Source organism: Barbus barbus, assembly GCF_936440315.1.
Source record: "Barbus barbus genome assembly, chromosome: 42".
NCBI lineage: Eukaryota > Metazoa > Chordata > Actinopteri > Cypriniformes > Cyprinidae > Barbus > Barbus barbus.
Genome location: NC_136720.1, coordinates 20,113,835 through 20,132,817, shown reverse-complemented (window position 1 = coordinate 20,132,817; position 18,983 = coordinate 20,113,835). Strand labels below are relative to the sequence as shown.

Sequence of the window (18,983 nt, the reverse complement as noted above, 5' to 3'; positions counted from 1 at the left end):
AGTCATAAGTAACACAGGTATATTTGTGACAATAGCCAACAATACATTATAGCCTATGGGTCAAAATTATCGATTTTTCTTTTATGCCAAAAATCATTAGGATATTAAGTAAAGATCATGTTCAATGAAGATATTTTGTACATTTCCTACCGTAAATATATCAAAACTTAATTTTTGATTAGTAATATGCATTGCTAAGAACTTAATTTGGACAATTTTAAAGGCGATTTTCTCAATATTTTAATTTTTAGCACCCTCAGATTCCAGATTTTCAAATAGTTGTCTCTTGGCCAAATATCATACATCACCATACATCAATGGAAAGCTTATTTATTCAGTTTTCAGATGATGTGTAAATCTCAATTTAAAAAAAACCTTATTATGACTGGTTTTGTGGTCAAGGGTCACATATTGTCTTGTTAAACATAATTTTACATACAGTCTATTAAAAAAAGTGATACAGTATGTGGTAAGGTAACCAATTAGTACATTTTTATTGTAGTATTTTTTCACATTTTTTATTTTGTATTTTTTATAGCGTATCTAGATGACCACGCAACATTCTGAGCACTCGCCCCTCCCTGCCGCCGCGGATCTCAGTGCGCATGCGCAGAGCGCTGTCAGGGCACGGCACACTAAAAGCGACAGTATGGCGGCGGGCTGCTGCTGGAGGGATGCTGCTGTCGCCGCTACCTTCACAATGTGATCGGAATATTGTCTACCTGCAGAAAGACTACAGTCACCCCCAAGGCCTGTCGCCGTGATCTCGATAAGATGGCCAGGCTCGCCGATTACTTCGTGGTAGTCGGCTACGATCTCGATAAGAGAGGTAAGAGAGACACACGGCAAGCGAGTCTTCCTCCTCCTCCTCCTCCTCTCTTCCTCCTCCTCCTCCTTCTTATCTGTTAGATTGGAGTGTATTAGTCGCGGTTTATTCACGGTAAACACCGCAGAAGGCGGAGGGAGCCTCGACACAGCTGATTCAGTCTCTGGGTTGGCGAGCTACTATCAGCCGCGGATGTCCCAGGCCTCTGGATCTCAGTCCCGAACTCAAAAGCCGAACCCGAACGAAGTTTCACGAAGCGCCTGCATATGCTCTTTTACACTTTTGCTTTAAGGCTGATAAGAAGTTTGCCAGCGGGTGCTATTTTGTTGTTTTGCCAGGCTGTGATTGTTCTAATGGGTATTTATCAGTGTAACCTTTACCACCGGTGATTCTCATGTAACAGCCTGTTATGCTGTCCCATAATAGTCTCTAAAGATGAATGGAAAAGCAAAAGCTGATCTCTAAAACATGTCAACAAACATCAATAACATGCAGCATGGCGCAGACGCTTTTGTTTGTGGCTAAACCGTACAATTTGCCTACTTAGACAGGACCTGTGATGCACAAAATGCTGTCTTGGTAGGCAACACACTAGGTTTAGAGAAACAGCTTTTGATTTTGTGGTTGTTTATTAAGCGTAGCAGTGCTTCAACCTGCAGGATGCTGCGTTATTGAAGAGAAAGATTCCCATGAAGTGGAAATTCGGTCAGGGTTTTGTCGTTCTGAACTTGAATGAGCTTAATTGTTTCGCAAAAGACAAAAAGAGACAATGTCGTGATTGGACTATGCAGTGGCAATGAATAATGACTGAAAATGTAAAGCTAAACTTACAATAAAAGCATCACAAAATGTTCCTGTGGTTTGTGGGCTATATTGCACGTTTTTGTGAAAAAGACCCAAATATAATAAGCTATTTTGCCTCATTTGACACAACATCTTCAGTCACAAACAATCCATCATCATTGTTTAAAGATCTACCAGAACATTTTGCAAAATTTCCCCTTTTATATTCCACAGAAGAAAGAACATGATTTTGAAACAACATTTTGTTGTAGATAATAACAGAAATTTAATGTCTTTGTCAATAGCCCATTTTTCAAAATACCTTCTTTGGGTTTTTGGAGAAAAAATAAAGACATACAGGTTTGGAATGACATGAGGATGAATTTAAAACTTTTTTTTTGAAGTACAACAAGAAAAAAGAGGGGTGTACGATCACTTTAAAGTATATATTTATAACTATCACTTAAAAGTACTATCACTTTAAAGTATATATTTATAATATATTTATTTTAATTTGAGTGAATTTAGTGAGATTAGAATATCTGTAAAATCCTGCTCTTAGTGTGTTTTGTTATCAGGAGGGTTGAGTGTTTTGGTGAGTGGCCTAGATTCGTGCCATATAATGGTCCCGGTGAGCATGCATAATTTACCAACCCTCATCTGAAAGAAAGCAAGTTGCTGGAAACTTGCATTAAACCTTTGAAACCTTTATTTAGAGAGCTGCCTCCATGCATGTCTTATTCCTTATTTATTAGGCACACAAAAAACATGGTGAGTCCCTTTTTACGGGATGGGGGACTCATGAGATGGATATGCATGTTAAATTACATGTTTTGTGCAGTGGTCCGCTTCAAGGGTTGTTTGGTGTGCAGGAAGGCCTTTGCTTTTTTCTGCCTGTGAGACGCAGCTATTTGTCTGTGGCCATAAGTGTAGTCTGGCAGGATGTTGAAAGGCTGCACGCTCTGCAGAATGTCTTCCTTTCCTGTTTCTAGCCTGCTGCTGCATTTCAGCATCTGGTAAGCACACCTTCAAGTACAGTAAAGGTGTGTGAGAGGGAAAAAAAAGCTCTCCTGAAGACTATTGAATTCAAGAATAACATTAAAATACAACAGCAACCATTCATGTTGTAGCATGCAATGCAACATAGCGATCTAAATCAATCTGAATAGACTTCTTTGAGCCGTTTCATGGGCAGGCCTGTGACTTCATAATCTTGTGATTTTGTGGAAGTGGTTGACATCACATTCATAAATCGTCAAATCTCTGAAGACTTGGCAAGCATAAGTGTTGCTACACATTGCTCCCTCGCCTCTTGACATCTGTACTACATCTCACAAGTGAAGAATATTTTAATGTAAAACAATGTCTAGCAGTTAGCAGACATGCTCTGATGTGGTGAGCTTTGGTGCTTATAAGGGAAATTTGAGTTTGAATCTGAGTTGCAACATCTCCTGATTATGTTTCTTCTTATATTTTTTGTCTGTTATTTGTTGCACCTACATAAAAAGTGGCAAAATGTAAGCTTAAATGGATAGTTCACACAAAATCCAACCCCAAACCTGTATGACTTTCTTTATTCTGTGGAACCCAAAGAATATATTAAAAATATATATTGTTGTCCATGCTGTAGACCTAAGTTAGGGTCTTTTACAACATATAACATACTGATCATTCAATGTCTATGAAAAAGACATTCAATAGACAAAAACTTCATAAAGCAGTTTTGAAATTTGAGAGTTGTGAAAAGGACGTTATCTAGAGCCTTTATACAGTGTGTAAAGACTATAAGTCTTGCTTTCCTAACTAAAGTGTATTAAAGTCAATGGGGTCTAAAACAACCTCTTTGGACCCCATTGACTCTCATGGTATTCAGATTGTTTTGTCGTACAGGGTTGGATCAACTCCATTGACTTTCATTGCATGGACAAAAAAGTAGACACCTTTTAAAATATTTTGTTCATTTTTCAGTGAACTGTCCTTTTAAGTCCTGTTATATTTATGTCTATCTGACGCACATATCTGAGAGGTGTCATATCTCTGAAACCACATCGTGAATGTGAACCTGGACATGTTCTAAAGGATTTTATAAAGTGCTCTTGAAGTGGTGCCTACTTAACACCCAGAGGGCCAGACCCCTTAAGTAAGATAACCTCACTCACTGTTTTGTTTACCAATGCAGAACATGTCCAACTGACCCAGGGGCCATTCCCCATCTCAGGCCCTTTGTCTTAGTCTCCATCATTGATATAGCCCACAGTGCAAGGTTTCTTCCTTCCCTAAATCGCCATTCTTGAGCCAGAATGACTGCATCACTGGAGGACAGTGAGCTGTCAGGGTGGAGTTGCCCAGCGTCTGTTGTGAAACTGCGCAACGCCACTTGTCTGCTTGATTTCCAGGCCCTGCGAGGAGAACAACGTTGAATAGGATTCTCTGGCCGAGGGGCTTTCTGTTTAAAAACAGGAAATGGGATTTGAGGCTCTAGGGAGAAGACATGATTGAGTGAGAATCCAGATTGTCCTCGGCATTGCAGAGTGAGAAAATGGAGGTCCAGAATTTGGGGTGGGTCCTGCTACAAGACATCCATGGAAATGTCTTTTGGGGTTTGCTTGGCTGTATAGCAAACCCCCCCTCCCTGGCTTCTCTCCCTCTAGAGCTTCTCTTTCTCCCGCTCTCTCGATGCTTTTTCTTGGGAGGAGCCTGGTTGAAAACAGAGAGGCCCTAAACAAAAGAGGAGAGCGTTTGTTCTGTTGCACACTCTTTGTGAGAGTTGTCTGTGCCAGTCTGGTTTCTTGGTTTACCCCTGTGTGCAGTTGAGAATATATGTTGAAATGTTTGTCTGCAGTTTGTCTGATTGTCTGCATGGGAACTAAGCATCAGTTCAGTAATCCTTTTATTTTTATTTTATCAGTGAATCTGAAGTATACTTTGCAACTAGTGTCGACTAGTGAGATTTCAAAATTTTTTTTTTTAGAAAAACTAACATATGCAGCTTACATCTAACTCTGAGACTTGCATTATAGTTTTTTTTAAAGAGGTTTCTTATGCTCTTCAAAGAAAAAACAGTAATATTGTGAAATTATTGCAATTTAAAAAACGGTTTTCTATTTTAATATATTTTAAAAGATGATTTATTCCTGTGATGAAAAGCTGAATTTTCAGCAGCAATTACTCCAGTCTTCAGTGTCACATGATCCCACAGAGATCATGCTGATTTATTATTGATGTTGGAAACAGTTGTGCTGTTTAATATATTTTTTGGTACGTGTGTTACTTTCTTCATGATTCTTTGAATAAATGTTAAAAATAACAGCATTTATTTAACATAGAAATCTACTGTAACAATATACACTACTGTTCAAAAGTTTGGGTCCAGTACATTTACATTTTTTTTGGAAGAATGTAGTACTTTCATTCAGGAAGGTTGTGTTTAATTTATAAAAATGTGATCGTAAAGACTTATTTGTAACTCTGGACCACAAAACCAGTCATAAGGGTCAATTTTTTGAAATTGAGATTTATACATCATCTGAATAAATAAGCTTTTCATTCATGTATGATTTGTTAGGATAGGACAATAGGCAAATAGTGCAAATTAAGTCCTTAGAAACGCATATTACTAATCAAAAATTAAGTTTTGATATATTTACAGTATGAAATTTACAAAATATCTTCATGGAACATGATCTTTACTTAATATCCTAATGATTTTTGGCATAAAAGAAAAATCTGTAATTTTGACCCATACAGTGTATTGTTGGCTACTGCTAGAAATATACCCGTGCTACTTATGACTGGTTTTGTGGTCCAGGGTCACATATTGTTATAAAAGATTTCTATTTTGAATAAATGCTGTTCTTTTTAACTTTTTATTCATCAAAGAATCCTGAAAAAAGTATCACAGGCTCCAAAAAAATATTAAGCAGCACAACATTGTTAATTTATCAGCTTTTTAGAATGATTTCTGAAGGATTTATTTCTTCAGAGTACCTAAAGAAAACCGAATCATTAAGAGGAATCAAATCGAGACCAGAATTGTTACATTCTTGGATTTCCATCCAAAATCATTAGTCACAAAAGCACAGCTGGCGCAATCTGGTTGCCGCTTCTCAATCACCTACCCGCTGCTAATATGCGGAATTTGCAAGCAAGCAGTACCGGTATAAGGTCAGTTTGGATTCAGTGGTGCTTGGCTCGTCGCCATCTATATCTGCGTTGTGTTTGTCCAGCGAACTTCTACCTTCAGAAGTCTGCTGCATCTAGTGGAGGTGTCCGCCTTGACACAATCAGGTTTGCGCATCTAAACGCTTGCTCTATAAACAACAAAGCGGCTTCAATCTGTGACATTGTTGTGGACAAAAATTTGACTTTTTCTGCCTTTGTGAAACGTGGCATCAGACTGACTGACTATCTTAATCTAAATATATGTGCTCCGCCTGGTTACACCTATACAGACCGGCCGTGTTCCACCGGTAGAGGTGGAGGTCTTGCTGTCATTTCTCGATCTTATGTTGCTTTAACTGAAGTCTCATTGCCTTGTTTTTCATCATTTGAATGCCTGGCATTTAAATTGAATGGTCTCTCTCCAGTTTTGGTGTTAAATATTTATCGTCCTTCCAAACCTAACTCTGTGTTTTTCTCAGAATTTACTGAGTTTCTGACACTTGCCAGTGCAATCTGTCTAGTTGTTCTCTTAACTGGTGATTTAAACATTCATGTTGATAACGTGGATTGCACTAACGCAGTGAGCTTTACGGACATTTTAGAATGTTTTAACCTCACTCAACATGTTAACTTTCCAACGCATAAACACGGTCCCACATTAGATCTGGTTTGCACTGTAGGAGTAATCATTGAACAACTTGATTATACTGATGTATGTATAAGTGACCACAAGCTTCTCACGTTCTATCTGATTCCTCCTTCCCTGCAGACTGTGAAAGAGCGTGTTATCTGTTTTAGGAAAATCTGTGATATTGATCTTGACCATCTTAGTCTTACTATTAGTGACTTACCGGTTGTGGCCTCTGTTGACCAGTTTAACGCTGTTTTTACTTGTATTCTGGATGAGATTGCCCCTTTGAAAAAACGTGTTTCTTTCAAGAGATCAGCTCCATGCCATGGTATACATCAGAGTTACGTCGAATGAAAGCTAAAGGCAGGCAGTTGGAGCGGATATACAAAAAATCTGGTCTAACAGTTCAGATTGAATATCACAATTCTCTCAAATCTGCAGAAATGGCATACTATTCTACAATTATTAGTAGTGACATATCTAATCCCAGAGTCCTGTTTAGAACAGTCAACAATCTTATTAAACCTTCTAGTAACATTAACTGTTCCACTACCGAGCAGTGTAATGAGTTTCTCAATTATTTTTCATCTAAAATTGACAATATCTATAGTTCTATTGCCTGTGATCATGTGTCTGAATTTGAGTTGCATCCTCCAAATCTCTCTGATCATGTTCTCTCAAGTGTTTTGTCAATGAATTCAACTACTTGTATATTGGATCCTTTCCCTACTACTGTATTGAAAAACTGTTTGTCTGTTATTGTACCCCACATTACTGCTATTGTCAATGCCTCGCTCAGTGAAGGGATTGTTTCACCTGCTTTAAAAATGGCAGCAGTTACACCGGTTCTAAAAAAGCCTGGGAGTGATATTGCTGTGATGTCTAATTATCGGCCAATTTCTAATTTGCCATTCCTGGCAAAAGTCCTTGAGCGAGTGGTTGTTAGCCAACTTCAAACTCATCTTTACCCAAACAGCCTACTGGAGCCTTTTCAGTCTGGGTTTAGGTCTGGACACAGCACGGAGACTGCTTTAGTTAGGGTCTTAAATGACTTTCTTATTATAGTTGATCATGGGGCTTGTGGCATTTTGGTTCTGTTAGATCTTAGTGCTGCATTCGATACGATATGTCACAGCATATTATTGGACAGACCACATAGATGGATTGGTCTTTCTGGAACTGTGTTGAACTGGTTTAAATCGTATCTTTCACAACGTTCTCAGTTTGTTTACCTGGGTACTAACAGATCTCAGACTGTGCCTTTGTGTCAGGGTGTCCCTCAGGGGTCAGTTCTGGGTATTGTTTTATTTAGTGTTTACATGCTACCTCTTGGGCAGATTATTCAGAAGTACGGCCTGGGTTATCATTGTTACGCGGACGACACCCAGATTTATTTTAGCACTCAGCCCGATTCCACTACTTCCTCTTTGACTCTTTCTGCCTGTTTGCTGGAAATCAAGGCATGGATGAAACACAACTTTCTAAAGCTAAATGGTTCTAAAACTGAAATTTTATTAATTGGCACTCCATCTAATGTTAATAAGTGCAGTAATTTTAAACTTTCAGTTGATAACTCAAATATCTCCTTATGCTCAGGTGCGTAATTTAGGCGTGATTTTTGATTCTCAGCTGACTTTTAATTCTCATTTCAAAAACATAACTAAAGTTGCTTTTTTCCGTCTTCATAACATTGCTCGCATTAGACCCTTTCTTTCCAGGCCTGATGCTGAGAGGCTTATTCATGCCTTCATCACATCACAGCTCGATTATTATTTTTCTTATAACGGGCCTAAGCTATGGAACGCATTACCTGCGTTCATTAGGAATGCTGCATCCTTAGATTGTTTTAAGAAACTTCTTAATACGCATCTTTTTAGTAAAGCTTTTAATTTGTGATTATTTACTGTGATTTTATTTTGATATTATGTAGTTTTGGTTGATTTGTTATTTTGTTTGTACATGTTGTAGCGCTTTGAGTTTAAGAAAGGCGCATTACAAATAAAATGTATTATTATTATTATATAAGTTTTAAATAGGATTTTTATCCCATATCAAAATTCTTGATGCACTGAAATTTCATAGTTTTTGTTACCAATTTCAATAGCACAAGAGATAATACTAGCCTAAGTAAAAATAAGCTTACTGAAGACAAGTAAACAGTCACAAATTAGGCTACAACAGAACAAAGATCATAAGAAATCGACCTACTTGAAATACTTAAAGCACTGAATAATATTATGATGTATAAAAGATTTACAAATAGACAGAATGGTGTCCACTGTATATATTCAATATACATTAATTCTTATTTATTTTACAAAAGAGATTCAGTCAAGGACAGTAAGTGATTTTCTTTCTGATGTTTTACATTATTGACACAAATGACAACAGCAGCTATGTTAGGCTACTTTAGAGGAATAGTTCACACAAAAATGAAAATTCTGTTGTTGTTCTAAACCTGTATGAGATTCCTTCTGCTGTTGAATGCAAAATAATATATTTGGAACAATACTGGAAATCAAACAGTTGCTGGGCCCCCATGACTACCATAGTATGAAAAAAAAATACTATAATTGGAGTCAATGGGGACCAGAAACTGGTTGCGATCATTTTTCAAAGTATCTTATTCTATGCTGAGGACAACAAAAAAGTTCATAGAGGTTTAGAACAATTTGAGTTTAAGTATATGATGACAGTATCTACATTTTTGGGTGAACTATCCTTTTAAGATCTCATAACATAGGCTTATCCAGGATCTCATATCGAACACTACACATGCTTCATCTTTAAATATTAACGTTCATTTAAGACACAAATAACTGTGTTTACGAGGATACTTGCAAAGACGAGAATTTTTGACACATAACTGTGTATCTGAACGTTTAAGCGCAACAAGGAACGAACAGTTTATTCAGTCGCTATACGAGCAGGTCTGTGCCGTGTGAAATCGGGCTGAATCCGTCTTAATGCACGCATTTACCAGATTGAATTCTGCACCACTGCTTAATGTTCATTAACAGTTTAAACTATTTGTTTTAAAACCTGCTTAAAACGCCTTTAAATAATAAGCTTAGCCTACATCTTGACGCGCACAACGATTGACATATTTCTACCGGATCATCTCCCAAGTCCCAACCCTTAAATGAATAGCCTATATAGAGTTTGTTCAAACACAAAACCAATATACATCCAGTTAATAATCAAACTAACCTAAAATCTGTGTGGATAACGCAGTTTTTTTTTGTTTTTTTTTTCTGCACTTCGAAGAATAAAAATTGGACTGTTGTGCGCGGTCCACTCGCTGTTCAAACTACTTCCACTCCATCATCAGCTTTAGTAAAATAACCCGATAGCTGGGGATTTTACTGACTAACTTTTTTTTTCTTTTTTTCTGTTCTTCATATTTGGAGTTTTTCATTTTTTGAGCCTCTCTCTCTTAGACTTGCTGACATTTTTACTTATCGAATATTGTTCTTTGTGTGACCGTTTCCATATTACTACTGAAAGAAGTGAAGAGTGGAGGGGAATGGAGACATACTGGGCAGCGATCACCCGATAGATACGCCCACATATAGTTCAAAAGTCAAATATAGAATAATTGCATTTAATTTGGTAAACCAAATTCAGACTTTACGCTTCAGTCTCAAATAGTAATGCATAGAATTTACGGAAAAGCTCAACTAAATAAGAGCTCTAATAAGTGGGGGGCGTGGTGGCTTTGGAGATCAATCTACCCCACAGCCAATCACAGGCCCCCTCCTTGCTCGGGTCCCATGGTTAAAACGGCACTGAGGGCAAGTGAAACTGAACTACGAACCCGACATTAGGAAAATCCCTTACTTTTCAGCTCTGGCTTTTACTTCTCACACATGCGTGCACACAAAATACTTGGCTCTGGTTATGAAACGTGGTTAGCAGTCACTGGTTACTAGATGTTTGGGTGCTTCGTATCCAGAGGTCTTGTGGGTCAATGAACAGTCTCTTTTGGAGGGACGCGGAGGTCAGGGCGGGAAGGGGGAGCGAGCTCTCCATGGCCGCAAAGCTTTCATGGTCTTCCCTGGTATTTTGGGAATGCGGCCCCCTCCCCCTCCCAAACCACTCGGGTGGAGACTGGAGATCTTGTTCTCCACATGCCTATGGGGTGTGCGGGAACTAATTCTTCTAAATCCTCAATTTTTTTCATTGCTGACCCACCGGATTATATCTAGGGGTCTTTGGCATTGTGGCTGTTGGGATTTAGACGCAAATTATAGTCTGGTGTCCCACTCTTTCTGACTTAATCTTGGTTTCAGCTGCAGCCCGCCATGACCTGATTGGTAGAAAGTGCAGTGAAGCCGATTGGTCCACAGGTGGGAAAAGAAAAAGCATTTGCAGAAAAACTGATCTGATTGGATGGCTTGGTGTAAGTGAAGATTGTTGCTCTCATGTAGTTAGTAGGATTTTCAGGGTCTCTTTAAGGGGGTTTCCCTTCGACAGAGGTTATTTTGGTCCATACATCTATATATGAAGAGTGTATATGAAGTGCCATCTGAAATTTTCTTCTAAAAGGAGCATTTTTATCAAGCTCCCATATGTTCAGTTATTTCACTTTAATTGCATAGAAAAGGACCTATACATTGACATTAGAGTAAAATTACTGAACCTAAACATAGGAGCCTGATAAAAAGTATAAATGCATTGCTAAAAATGAAATGTATTATTTGTCGTGGCAGGGCAAGTGAAACTGAACTATGAACCCGACATTAGGAATGATTTATAATAAAATGACTATATTATTATTATTATTATTATTATTATTATTATTACTACTAATAATATTAATTTTATTTTTATATTATTAAATATCTAAACATACAAATGAATAATAATAAATGCTAAATTAATTTGAGTTTTGTTTAAATTAAACTTTTCTCCTTTGTATGTTTTTTTTTATTGTTTTTTATTTGTATTTTAATTGATTACTTGCATCAGTTCAGTGAAGGTTAGACTCATTTTTGCTATTCTTTTTAATAAAATTTTTTTTTGGCCTGTCAAAGTCAGTTACTCTAAAGCTGTCATTTGGCACTTGGCGAGTGTTAATTTTGTACTCAGATTTTGAGTCAGTTGTTGTTATTTTGCCATTATTACACATTTTCTGAGTCATCTAACATAGACATGATGAATCATTTATACAGCAGGAGAAGCAGTAAAAGTGTTGGGTTAAAAGCCTCACATATAGAGGCAATCACAAAATAACCTTGCGAATCCAATGTCAAGCAAAAAATAAAAAGGTTTGGTAGACTTTGATAGTGTTTAATCTGGGATGTTTTTATCAATATCATCTGTGACTAGGGATGGGTATCGTTAAGGTTTTAACGGTATTACTACTCTTACCGATACTGCTTATCGATCCGGTACTTTAACGGTATTCTTATCGGTACTTTTTGTTTTACTTTGTTTCTTTGTTCATATTCTTACAGTATCTTATGTATATAAAACACTAAAAATGCCTGCACTTCATCAAATTGTAAATGCACCAGTGTGCAAGTATTTTTAGTGTTTTATATACATAAGATAAGATACAGTGACAACATGAACAAAGAAACAAAGTAAAACAAACTGACAAATACAATAAAACAAACACACAAACGAAATAAAATAAACAGTGCTTTCATTTTTCCATGAAGGTCTACTAATATTAATGTTCAGGTAAGTAATAGTTACAAAAGTAATCAAATGTAAATGAGCACTGCATAGTTTTCACTGTATGTACTGATAGATTTATGTTTATTAAAGCTATAACGTTGTTCAGATTAAGAGCTGTGGGTGATTTTCCCTTTGCATTTTGTTCTTTGATTAACATTGATGGCTCAAGCTCCAGTCTGACACTTTAAGACAATATACTGACACGCATCGGATTTTCTCCTAACTGTTCTCGTCCACTTAAAACATAAAAGTGAAGACTCTCATAACCGGCCATTTTGACACATTGTGTGTGTATTTTTTGGCATATTTTTGTGTGTTATTTCGACGCGCCCGAAGCTCAAAGTGTACTTTGCTTGTCCGTTTTGGAGCACGCCGCCGCGCAGGCACACGCGCGCACACACATTTCAGCCTGGCATCACTTGTGCAGATTGTACTTTCAACGTTTTACTATCAAATATGTCCTGCAATGTAGCAACAGTAAAGACGGCATTTTATAACAATCACTGATTGAGCTGATTCAGATGTTAAGTTTTGGTTCGGAGGAACGAATCAGCGCCGCTATGAAGGGTAGGGCTGGGTATCGTTCAAAAATTTTCGATGCCGATACCGATACCTTGAGTTCTATACCGGTTCCTGAACGGTACTTTTTTCGTTACCAGTTTTATAAAATCAGTTTTAATAAGATTACATTATCTTATTTTTTTTAGCTTGTTGATATTTATACAGACTCAAAGCCTCATCTCCTGAGCCACTGCACAAAGGAACAAAATATATCCAACACAATAAATAAATAATTTTAATAAAGTTCAAATAGTTTTCAGTTTACACATCTGTTAGGCTACGTTTACATTAGTGCGTGTTCATTTTAAAACACATAGCTCAGACAGAATCATCATTTCTAGGTTGTTAAAGACTTCAAGAAATTTAAAATCTTCATCCACTTTCATAAGTGGGTGTTTTATTTTCTTTCACCATATGTTTTATTGTTATTAAATTCTGGTGTAGTATGTCTAATTATTTGAATGCATAAAAACAACTTAGTTTATTTAAATTTATTCTTAAAATAGCCTTATGAAATGTTTTATTTTTCCTCAGAAATTCTGTGTTCTGTATCTGGTTTTCAAATGAAGACATAAAACATTAATTTAATTTATCTTTAAATTATTGAAAATCAAAGTTTATTTCTTTTGGCAAACAAAGGGGGGTTACTATTACAATTAAAACATGGAATAACATGTTGTGTGATCATTACAAAAAAAAAAAAAGCCTAGTAGTAGCAGTATGTACTGTCTGCTGAACAATATTAATACCGTTAATATTAAAACCGAACTTTTATTTTGACGGGTTGCCTGGAATACCTTTACAGTTCTGTGTGTATATGAGAGGAGTTAGTTTTACTCGAATCAAAAGGTAAAATGCTCATGAAGTGACTTTCAGAGCAGTTCTGGAGATGTTGTTCATGTCCTCATTTAGTTAGGTGGCAGACGCTGAAATGACCGCGAACGTCACGCGAGCTTCAGTCTGTGTATAATAAACCACCCGCGCGATTTAAAGAGCTGACTGCTCCGTGCGCTTTCGAAACGCTCTCGTGGAGGTCAAACACTGATCAATCTGCACGTCGCCGTTTCTAGTCAAACGCATCTAGTGCTGCAGGCTTATTGGCTCACTGATGGTGATGAGATTAACCCCTTAGGTATCGAAATTTGGTACCGAACGACAAGACGTTTTTCGATACTCGGTGGCATCGAGGCAATTCGGTCGGTGCCTAAAAAGTATCGAACTCGATACCCAGCCCTAATGAAGGGAAGGGAGTTGTGCTAGACGAAATGCGGCTATAATCCTTGGAAGCCAAAATCGAAAAAAAATAAAAATACTTAGCTTAATATAACAGCCACAGGCCTAAAGTGTGAGCAGATGTTTGAATAGTTGGTTCTCTCTTCTATCATAATTAAACAGGACTTTCATGTTGCGTGTGCTGAAGCTCCTCCGCGTGAGCGCGATCTGGCTTCTGAATTGCGCATAGCAAAAATGCATCATAGACAAATGTTTGAATATTATTGCACATAAAAACAGCTGGCGACATTATATATATATATATATATATAGAGAGAGAGCGAGAGAGAGAGAGAGAGCAACAATAAATGTATGTGTTTTCTTAATTTCTCCAATACCGACAGAAGTACCGATAACGTCAGAGCTTATCGATACTCCGGTCTTTCATAATTTAGCCCCGAGACCGATTTAATACCGAGTTTCGGTACCCATCCCTATCTGTGACCTGCTGTCAAATACCATAGATACCACAATTTCAGTTTAGTTTGTGAAAACATATTAGGCACTTACAGTGGAATCTATGGGCCAAGACGTTTCAAGCTATGTGGTCAGAATTGTGGGAAAAAATTAGGTTTAACTTTGCATAACTAGTCTCAAGTTAGCGTGTATAATGTTTTGTGGCTGTACTGTGTGTATTATGCCATACCTTGACCCATAGACTTCTAAGTGCAATTTTTCTGACTGCTTGGCAAGTAAAAAATATTTCCTGTGCTAATCGACAGCATGCCACAGATGCTTTCTCACAGAATGTTTGCTGTGGGAGGATAGTGAGCTAATGATTTTTTTTATGTGATTGTCAGACAGACGTCAAACATCTACGCCACACAGTTGATGCTTTATGTCCTAGTTCGTCTTCTGTGTGTATTTTCCCTGAATTCCCAGTGCTCATAATCAGTTTACTCGATCTAAACACTGGTCACAGCCTCACGTCTGTTGGCTGCCTCTCTCCTGGCCGTGGTGGAGGGGAACTGACTAACCCTGATGCTAATTTCACTACTACTTTCCATATGATTTCCAAACCTTGTCGGAAGGCTTGGAATTTCTGCTGAGCTGGAATGCCTAACCAGTGACGCCAACATTATGTAAGCAAAAGGAGTCCAAGTGCGCTCTTTTAGTTTGCTTTTCACATTTCATGCAGGATATCTGTCACAGGCTGAGCTTTAGTCCTTTGCAATGTTTAATTATTGATATAACTAGGCGTACAAGGGACCTAAAGTGTACCTGCTGATCTCTTCGAGGTTAGTTAAATATATTAAGTGAGTGAGAGAGAAGGGTTGTCTGTGTTTAGTTGACAAAACGTGTGCGTATCCTTGTTAGGGCTTGGCCAAAAAAAACGTATGCAATATTTGTTAGCATTTCAAATATTTTTTAAATTGATATTTTGTTTATTTCATTATCTGTTCTCTTGTTCTCTTCATTATCTGTTCTCTTCCAATCAGCCATTGTTGCAAAATGAATTTAGGACATTTAATGCAATGCAACAAAATTAAAAACCTTGATAAAATAATTGTAGATTTGTTTTCACTCACTATTTTTCACTAGTAAACACAAAAATATTGTTTAATAATAATAATAATGACATTATTATTATTATTATTATTTAACATTATATTTTAAAAATAATTTAAATATTATTTGTATTTTATATTATATTTTTTTATTGTGCTAAAGGCGTCACATGACGTTGCTAAAAAGAACATTATTTTGTGTATTTGGTGTAATGCAAAGTTTATGCGGTTTAACGTAAAAAAAAAACCACATTATTTTCCACGTACTGTACATTATTGTTGCTCCTCTATGCTCTGCCTTTCTGAAACACGTCGATTTTTTACAAAGCAGGGCTCTAGACTCATTCTTCCCACTGGTCGCATTTTTAATTTTTTTTGCTACAACATTTGATTAATCAATGCATACTGATGAACTTTTATCATAGTTTATAGTTATATGGTAACGAAAGTGTTCAACATTCAACCAGTTCTTTTTCATCTGTATTATTTGTAATTGAAATTTTGTGAACAGGAATTCCTTTTTTCGTGCGCTTTCACTTTCACTTTCAAATTCGCGATCTTGGTGTCACGTTTTACAAGAAAAGATAATTGTCTGTTTTGCTTATATTTATACACCTTTCACTTTTTAAGACTAAAACAAGATGGATTCCTTGTTATTCTTTATTAAAAAAGCGCAATAATAAAACAGTACGTTACAATGACAAACGGGCTTACATAACATTTATTTACCGAAACTAATAAGACGAGGCATGGCATAGAACACATCACATGCTGTATTTATTTTATAAAAATAAATAAACAATTAAAAATGCCCACTTGCATTATTCTGTGTGCTTAAGAGGTGTTTGCAGCGCGGGGTTTAACAAACTCAAACACCCTGGATAAAATACATTTTGTCTAACTGATAGTCGTTGTCACTCTGTTGTGCATGATAGATATGTTAAACGCCAAACGTGTCAAAAGCGGAACAAAATAGCAGTACTAGTTTGAACTGCGCGCCAGTTTATCCGCTCCCTCTAAAGAAAACAGCGCAGCGTGAGCTTAGAGCGCATGTGTTTATTACAGTGACCAGTTGCGATCACGCACTAAACAACGCTGTGAAATCCGGTAAGAAGCACTCGAGTTCAGCGCAGAGTTCTCCAGAAAAAATCACATCTCTTTAATTTAAACTAGTTTCAAGACAAATAAATCGGAGCTGTTATTCTCATCAACACTGATGCAGAAAGCAAGAGAAACAGAGCAACAACGATCCAGTTAGAAGACGTTTCAATCCACAAATCACCCACATTTACCATAGGTTTACTGTAGTAACACTAACGGTAACAATGGTATTGTGGCAGGAAAGTAGGATATTCATATTGAGTATTATTATTAATATACTAAATATGTTAAAGGAGTAGCCTAATGGAATATAATTACATTATTTTGTTAATTATTCTATCAGTTGATGTGGATTTGTAATTGAATGCCTTTAGGCTGCTGTTTTTCAATGCAAACACCATAGAAACCATATAGTTAGGCTACTTTTTTACCATGGTAATGAGGTGCTGTACTTTTGGTTATGTATAAAAGATGAGGCTGTTACAGTTTTCACAATGGTACTGTCAAATGTACATCTGGATCCCAACTCAAGCTCCTGCTACTCTACTCTGAGGTGCTGGTGCCACTGCTCTCGAATGTTAGTCTGGAGCCCTGATAATATTAATTGTACAGTAAAATGTTACTGTAATTTGAAATTTCGTCTGTTTACTTGTAAATGAAATATATAGCTTTAGCAAACCATTTTTCTTTTCCTTTTTTTCCATTTAGTTTTAGTATAACATTATTATACCATGCATAATATTACCCTTTTTTTGTTTAAAGAAGAACCCAAACCGATGTATAGTTGACATTTGAGGCTCAATGCTATAGAAAAGCAATAAAAGTTCAGGAAGAGTGTTTTCAGCCTTTTTTAAAATATAAGTTTGATATGAAAATATGGCATGCAGCTTCAAAAAATGGCATAAATCTGTTCAAAATAATCGTTATTAATAATCGCAATTACAATCTCTAGGGAATAATCGACAATTATGATTTTTTTTCATAATCGTGCAGCCCTAGCCTCTCTTCACGTGATCAGTAAAATCTGACTCCTGCTACAATGCGCCGACAAACAAAAAAAGCTACTACTCTACACTTCTCAAAACTCGCGTTTGAATCATCAGTGGCAAATTCTTTAAATATGAAAACATACAGGCTGTGAGTCAGAAGCGCCAGACTGTACTTGCAAAGTTGGAATTGCCCCACTTTATCGAAACAGCCTTTGTGCACAGCTGGCAGCTACTTCCAGGTTCAGGAAATAGTCCTCCGTAAAATGCGCTGCACACACTCTAATATTTGGGTTGAACTGTTCTGGAACAGTGTTTTAAATGCAACTTAACCACTGATTTCTAGTTGTGTCCACTTTTGGAAGTCCAAATAAAGTACTTTCGCTTTCGCAATGAAACACAGCGTCTCCAGGACATGGCGTCAGTGGCAGCAACAATACTACAGCGAGAATAATAGTTCGCCTTCTTTGATTACATTTACATTTACATTTGGGTGGTGTTTTGAAAATCTTCCCACACCGTGACGTAGGAGGGAGTGGTCGAGTCTTAACTTTTATAAAGAATATCTCTTTGCTTTTGAGACTTTAGTCTTTGCAACTTTATGGATCTTATCTATGCACAAACAGATTGTAACACTCCAAAGAGAAAGGAAAACTTGAAATCGCATCATATGACTAACAAAAAAACACGTGTAATATTTTTTTTCATTTTGGCAATATTTAAATATTGACAATATTTAAAATTTTAGATCCTTTTTTTATCCATTATTTTGGCCAATCATCCATTGTTGCGAAGTAAATTAGGGCTGTCGCGATTCGTCGATTTTAGTCGAGTAGTCGATTTTTAAAAATCGTCGACTTCATTTTGCGTCCGTCGACTAGCCAGCAAAATACCGGAAGTGGCGTATTTCACGGACGACAATCCATAAAACACATTCCAAGGCTGCATGATATATTAAACCCATTTAAAAAATCATTATTACGCATAATTGTGAATTAATAAACGCTATGATTTAATTAAATAATTATATGCGATGCCGTTCTAACACAGTATATGCGCTTTAATTGTTTACATGCATGTAGGTTAAGTTTGTGCGTCTCACAGCGGCGCCGTTCACAGTAACTCCACAGGAACTGTTATCATTTACATGTGGAGCGACTCAAACTCCATCTCTGCATGCTGTTGTAACGTGCGCCATTTCATCAGATTTGTAAGGTAAATCATTTATAAATCTACACAAACACAGGAGAATACATCGCGGTTTCACAATAAAAGCTCAAACCCTCACTCTGAGTTTACACGTTTTGATGTCCACATATTCATTTAATTACAGTGGCTATAACATTTCTGTCCTAGAGAAATGGTCAAATATTAAAGATTAAGTGGACATTTGAATGAAATGGTGCTTGGTCAATATTAAACAAATATTAGATGCACAGTAATGTGTAAAAATAATCATCAGGCCGTCG

General features: G+C 36.8%; 1 protein-coding gene across 6 annotated transcripts in view; it reads left to right on the top strand.

The window, feature by feature from the left end:
• Positions 1–609: 609 nt before the first annotated feature.
• LOC306861520 (myotubularin-related protein 5-like) overlaps positions 610–18,983 on the top strand; it is a 67,389-nt gene continuing 49,015 nt past the window's right edge. For 4 of the 6 annotated variants that reach the window (XM_079403823.1, XM_079403820.1, XM_079403821.1 and 1 more), the window contains exon 1: positions 617–829. In XM_079403823.1, the coding sequence (XP_079259949.1) occupies positions 775–829 (55 nt within the window). In that variant the 5' untranslated portion in view covers positions 617–774. Of the gene's footprint in view, positions 830–18,983 lie in introns of all 6 variants that reach the window. The other 2 variants (XM_079403824.1, XM_079403822.1) reach the window with 1 other exon arrangement.